The 7167-nt window shown below is 28.2% G+C and overlaps 1 protein-coding gene across 1 annotated transcript; it reads left to right on the forward strand.

Annotated features, from left to right (window-relative positions):
- Positions 1–1457: 1457 nt before the first annotated feature.
- Positions 1458–5303, forward strand: LOC145763899 (ras-related protein R-Ras2-like). Its single transcript, XM_082575452.1, has 7 exons — positions 1458–1579; positions 1679–1789; positions 2026–2113; positions 2620–2722; positions 3127–3238; positions 3602–3720; positions 3906–5303. Exons 2-7 carry the CDS (start codon positions 1697–1699, stop codon positions 3979–3981), a joined length of 591 nt encoding a protein of 196 aa, XP_082431578.1. The 5' UTR covers positions 1458–1579; positions 1679–1696; the 3' UTR covers positions 3982–5303.
- Positions 5304–7167: the final 1864 nt, after the last annotated feature.

The raw sequence follows: 7167 nt of genomic DNA on the forward strand, positions 1-7167 counted from the left end.
TTTTTTTTATTTCTGATGTGGAAAGATCGTTTTTCTTGACTTTACTTTATTAGCGAGTTGGCCATCCAGTGATTAAAATTCCATTGCATAAATACAAACTGTGTGTTAAAACCTTTCCGCATAAAACAGAGACTAAAATAGAATGACTAGCCGGATAGATTTGTGCTAGTAAACCACTTTACTTTACCCTTTCGTACTTGGTTTCGCACAATTGCAAAATTTCATTATTTTTAGACTATTAAATAGACGTACGATATGACGATAGGCATTTAAGTTTCTTTATATTTTGACAGAAACATGTTTTGCTCGGTTTTACGTACACTAAGTTTTTTCTTGTGCCTTGAAAGGTTAGAAAAAATTAAAGTAGCTTAATTCGACTGAAAATCTGGCAGGCAAGATCAGTCTGCTTAATATAAAGGGTAACAAAAATGCGAAAAGAGGTTGTGTTGTAGTAAGGTTAAAAAAAAATAAGGAGTATACAAAGCAGGAAGTGTACCTTAAAACTTTTTTTAAAGGAATATAAAAAGGTTTTATAATAAATTTTATTATTAATTTGTTTGATTTTTTTTTTTAATATTTTTTAATCAAAGTTATTTAACTTTTTGCCTTTCTCTATTTCTACCATGCAGAAATAACTAATTTATTTATTTATTCTGCAAGATTTTTGTTAATAAAATTATTAATTCAACTTTGTTTAAAATATTTATTAAAAAATGAGAATGTGTGCATGCCCTTGGTTTGTTAATTTTTAAACTTATAAAACTTGGTTTAAAATATCTAATATTAATACATTGCATCAAAACATTTTAAAACTTTTCTTTCTGTAGTTAAACTGTTATTACAACATAGAAAATCTCTAGTAGAAACTAATGACAAAAATAAAAGATGAGGTATTATTATTAGTTATACCCCAAATCTTGTGAGGTTCAGTTAATAAAATGTTGCTGGGGGTATTTAAGTGTAACCTTTACTCACAACACATTTTGTTATTGCCAGAAGTTTTTACTCGAGATCTGTTTTCACGAAACAATTAAACACGACTTAATATTTATAGATTCTAACTATTTATTTTATTATTCTGCAAATAACTCTTTGTTAAAAGTTTTAATATTGTTTTTGTGTTAAAAGTCATGTAGCAATTTACTCTTGATTAAAACAATAATAATTTGTAATTTATTTATGTTGTTAAGTAAATCTTTTAAGCCTATTAATGCGTAGTTAGTTATTATGATTATATGCCATGTGTAGAGATGTGATTTCATATGAACACTAATACTTTGTTTTACTATACAGTAACTATGTGACGAAACAGGAAGTTAACTCCGCAAAAGGAGAACTGTGCCATCTCCTTTATATCTCTGTTTGTATAGAAATAATAAAATTAGTAACTTGCCATTTTGCCTAAGGTAGAAATATGTTTTATTTAAAGCAGTTTTGACCTTTTTTATTTTTATTTTAGGTCTAGTATAAGTAACAAGTTCAATAATAATGTTGTAATTATAATACAAAAAAAAACAGTAATATTTTAAGTAAATCATTTAAACCTAATAAAGAATCCTTGGTCACATATTTGTTTAAGGTAAGTCTTTGATATGTCATCTTGTTTTAGTTTTTTAACTAACATTTTCGTAATGACTGTAATCTATTTAAAATTTAGTTAAAAAATATATTTTTTTAGCTTGAGTGTGCAGTATAAATGGCAGTCCCAGCAGAGCAGACTGCATACAAGTTGGTGGTTGTAGGAGGGGGTGGGGTAGGAAAAAGTGCTCTAACTATCCAATTTATTCAAGTAATGATAATGATTTTTTGTTGATTTATTATTTACATTTTTGGTTACATTCGTCAAAATTATGATTTATAAAAAAAATTGATACAATAAAAAAGGATCAAAATTATATTTTTTTATGTTGTGATAATATGTGATTTTAAGTGTTTGTGAGATTGTAGGTAAAATTGTCATGAAAATGCTGACTTTTAACAGTACATTGTGGATTAAGTTGTTAAAAATATTGTTTATTTTTAAAGTCTTATTTTGTTACTGACTATGACCCAACAATTGAAGACTCATATCGAAAACAATGTGTTATTGATGGAAAAGTTGGAAAACTAGATAGTAAGTATTTACTGAGTTGAATTTATTAATAGCCTAATTGTTATTTATTACTTGTATTTTTTATTGTACCAGCATTTTTCTGACAAACTAAAAAAAAAGGGGAAACTGAAATATTTGACGCTTGCATGTCACATGATCCATTGTCATATGCTGACTAGCTTAGAGAAATAATTCTTTTTTGCTATTTTTAAGTCATTGTTTTATCTTTTAACATTTTTTGAAACTTTTGTCGCATTTAAGACATATTTTTTATTTATATGTATTTGTAAAGTAGATTGTATTTGGAAAATCATAACAAAGCAAGGTTATAATGATAAATTGGGAACTAAACCCTGATGACTCTAAAAGTAACTAACCATTATCAAAAAAATCAGTACTCTAAAAAAAAATTCCAGTATAAATAAAAATAAACACTGCAACTTCATGATCCTTTCATAACTTCCACATATAAGAATCTTTATTTCTGACAATACTTGTTTGTATAACTTAACTTAAATTTACTTCAGTTTTAGACACAGCTGGGCAAGAAGAATTTAGTGCTATGAGAGAACAATATATGAGATCCGGTGAAGGATTTCTGTTAGTGTTCTCAGTAGCAGATAAATTAAGGTACAAGGAAGACAACATTTTTACAGTTTAAATTTTTTTAATCTTTAGTAAGACAATATAAGATAATATTTCCAGCAGCGTGGTGTAGTGGTAATAACATTTGCTACACCACCATGAAGTCGTGGGTTCAATCCCCACTGCTCTCATGCTGTAGAGCCATTGAGTAAGGCGCTATAAACGGTATAAACTCCTGCTGAGCCGGCACTTAATTAGCAGCATAATTACCAGGCAATTATAATGTATATTATATCCCAAACTGTTAAAGGCAACCTGAGACTGGGTCGGAGTTACTAAAGTTACTCTATGTTTATCTATCAAATCTATGTACACCTTTCAATCATGAATAAAATAATTTTGTTAAAGATACAGTTGGTTTTTAAAGTTAATAAAACTTTGTTTTTTAGTTTTAATGAAATCCACAACTTTCATAGACAAATATTAAGAGTTAAAGATAGAGACGAATTTCCTATGATTTTAGTCGGAAATAAAAGTGATTTGGAATCACCACCCAGATGTGTAAATATCATTTCCATTATTGTTTTTTTGTTTTATTTGTTGTTAGTATCCTAAACAATGCTAAATACATGTTTTTTATTAACAATATGAGCTCATTATTGCAACATTACTGCTAAAAATAAACTTAAATTACAATTTTCTAAAAATAGTGTCAATAATAAAACAAAGGTTAAATTTTTTTAATTTGTTGGACAAAAAAAAAACATATAATCCTAATTAAATATTTTTTAAAAATGTGTTTAACTGTGCACATTAAAAAGAAAAAGTTATTGTGTTATTAAAATTCTTGGCGTCTGGTTTACTAACTAATACTTTTACTACTAATTTTGATTTAACACTGTTTAAAACTTTCTTTAATTCCAGGTAACTCAAAGTGAAGCGAAAGCAATGGCAAAAGAATTTGGGGTTCCTTACATTGAAACGAGTGCAAAGTTAAAGGTTAATGTAGAACAAGCATTTTATGATCTTGTCAGAAGTATAAGGTATATCCCAATGTTGCTCTATTTATCAAAACAGTTTTATGAAGGCGGGGTAAAAGCAATAACATCAACAGATGTTTGTTAGTATGTGTAACTGTAATTGATCTTGTTAATAAAAAACTATTTTACAAGTGTGTAAGTATAGTTGTGTTATAGCTTTTTAATAACACAATGTATTTCTATTTAAGGCGGTTTCAAATATACTCTGAACCCACTAAAACTGAAGAAACTGATTCCTCACCAGGCTGTTGTGTTTTACTTTAAATTAACACCAACCTTTTTAACTAAGTGATTAAGGATAAATTGAAAAGTTATGTACCATAATAAAGCTGTCTAGGTCACTTTACTGTATATGTGCAAACTTATGCTATTGCACTGTCATACTCTATTTCATTGAAAGGATTAAAATATTGTTAAAATGCAGTTTTCACCTGACAGATACAATTTTAAAGGCAAATTAAATGTTCCATTTCATGAAAGTTATTTATAAAAAATATTTTGCCATTATTTTGATGATTATTTATCTAATATATGTGAACATGACAGAAATGACAACATTTTTTTGTTTTCTGTATTTAATCTGTGAAGGTAATCAAAAAATAAATTGTTGTTTATTATATGAGACATTCCCCAACTTAATGTCGTAACTATGATATTAATCTAAAGTGCTATGACTTTGATCTACCTGTGCAATTGTTTGTATTTTTTATGAATATTGTTACAATGATAAATTTATTATCATGTAAAATTTTTTTTTTTATCAACCATTGAATTTTCTTATTCAAGTTAATAAACCAAAATGTTTTACTAGTTAAAACTAAAAGTAGCTTATATAATTGTACATCAATTTTTTAAAATTTTCCACTGGAAAGTTAATTTAGATAAACTCTGGCATTTGCACGGATGTAGCACAAAATAAAAACAATTTTTTTATGTTTCGGCATTCTGTAGTTATCAAATTTTAATGATGAAATGTGCATTTTGTTTTCATATTATTTTTATATCCTTCGTTTTATATTAAATATTTTTTTGAATCACAATTATTGTTGATTGCCAGTGGTTTTAATGTTTCAATATATTTGTTTTTACAAAAAAAGCTGCTTGCAAAATTTACACTATATAAATTTCGTGGTTCTGAAAAAAAGTGCACATTACAATGTGGGCTTTCTATATGTGTCCGCCTGTGTTACATTCCTTTTAACAGAATTGTAAGTTTTTAAATTAATTTTACATAACAATCCAAAACATATTTCTTCATTTAATATGGCAACATTTCATTATAACAAAACAAGTTTTGTTTCTTGTATCTTTGTATTAACAGTTTTTTTAGTGATTTAAAATAACTTAATTCTTGTTTAAATAAAACTATTTATTTATTTTAGTTCTTAAAAAATATGATTGTTTGTAAATGTAGCTGTGTGTTCTAACCGTGTGTGGCTTATTTTCTTTTATTCAGATCATTCTAGCCACTTTTTATTATAATAACCCATTTTTGCAGAAAACAGTATATTATTATCATTACTTTTACTATGTTTAAATTGTTGTTATTGTATTGTTTATGTATTTTATATTGTATGAAAAAACATGCCTATAGTCTAAAACCGGGATTTGTCTATGGGACCATAAGCAGCATAGACAAGTGTAATTGGAGTTAGGAGGATTCTTTCTGGTAGATAAGGTTAAATTCATATATATTCCAACTTACCAGAAAACTCAGTTTAGATTAAAGCGGTATGTGACAAGTATCCGGCCGGACCAAAAACGTTGTCCAGTGTTCGGTTGTTCGGTGTTACGTTGTCCATCTAAAAAAACAAAGAAAAACCGTTGTGCAATGTAGAACTATCTTCGAAAAAGCTTATTAACTTTCTATAATAGTTTAACTTTTATAGAAAACTCGTACGACTCTAAAACAGCTTAAGACCGCATAACGTATAGCTAACAAATCTGCGTACAACCCGGTGACGTCATAAAGGGTTTGTCGTCGAAGTTTAAAACATCGAATCAGGCTTATTATAGGCCCGAAAATATTTTTAAACTTTTTTTTTTTTGTATATATCCATTCTCGATGTGAAAAAGTCGAATGCGCGACTTAAACATAGAGTAACATCAGTTACTCCGACCCAGTCTCGAGTTGCCTGTGGCAGTTTGGGATATTATAGATTATAGTTGCCCGATAATTATACTGCTGATCAAGTGCTGGCTCAGCAGGAGTTCACACCGTTTATAGCGCCTTACTCAAGGGCGCTACAGCATGAGAACAGTGGGGATTGAACCCACGACTTTTAATAAATACAGTTTTAATAAATATATTATCTAACCGTATTTTGCTGTTGATTTCCCCTTTTAAGCGTGACTAGTAAAACACAATATTTTTAAATAAGGCGGGTTTTGAAAAAATATTGAAACAAATTTAAATAAAAAAAGGTAAATTTTATTTTTAAGTAAAAACCAAAATAACTGTTGATACAAAAAATTCAAGTCATGTTAAAATATTCCATAACAGAAAATTAAACACAGATTTGATTTAACAAAAACGGGCCCAATATTTAGTTTTCTACATAAAACTTTTTTTTTAAATAATATTTTAAAAATAAATCCATTTTCTCTAAAATACAACTCGTTTAATTAAAAAAAGACAGTGTGGTGTAGTGGTTAGAACCCTAGATTTGGGTCCTAGGTTAATTCTCCACTGCTTTCATGCTGTAGCGCCCTTGAGTAAGGCGTAATAAACGGTATGAGCTCTTGCTGAGCCTCATCAGTTAAATTCAAATATATAATATCTGAACTGCAAAATTCAACTTAAAATTGGGTTTAGGTAACTAGTGTTACTTTATGTTTAGGCTGTAAAATTGGTCCGAATAGAATTAACAATCGAGATTGAAAATTAAAAAAAAAAAATTTAAATACTGTTGTGTAATGTTTTAATAAATGACTTTAAAGCGACTCTAACCCGAAACCTTTTAGTTTCATATTCTGGTCATGACCAATATCTACCCGTTGCCAATCGAAAACCATTTGACCGAATGTACAATTTCCCGAAAGCCAATGTTTGAAAACCCCCATTTTATCGATTTTTAAATCCATTTTTTTTAATAAAGTGCATTTTTAGGCAAGTTTTGATAATATAAGATTTATAGAAATTGTCGCATTGCAAGTAAAATGGTAAGGTTGGCCATACCGTTTGTGGTCACATGTGTATTAGTAGAATAATTTTCGGTAATATGACTTTTTTTAAATAATTGATATTGTTTAGGCAGTTTTTAAGTTTTTCGTATAGTTTATTAAAAAAAAATTTAAATAAAATTGAATAAATGTTTTCGTAGCGAAAATGGTTGAAAAAGTTGATGATTATCCCTAGGTGACGCTGTTCACCAGACAATCACTTTTGCAGCTAGGGTGTGGGCAGAAGTCTGATGACGTCGATATTTGTTGGATTAGTTTAATATAAAT

The sequence above is a fragment of the Corella eumyota genome, chromosome 1, assembly GCF_963082875.1.
Source record: "Corella eumyota chromosome 1, kaCorEumy4.1, whole genome shotgun sequence".
Taxonomy (NCBI): domain Eukaryota; kingdom Metazoa; phylum Chordata; class Ascidiacea; order Phlebobranchia; family Corellidae; genus Corella; species Corella eumyota.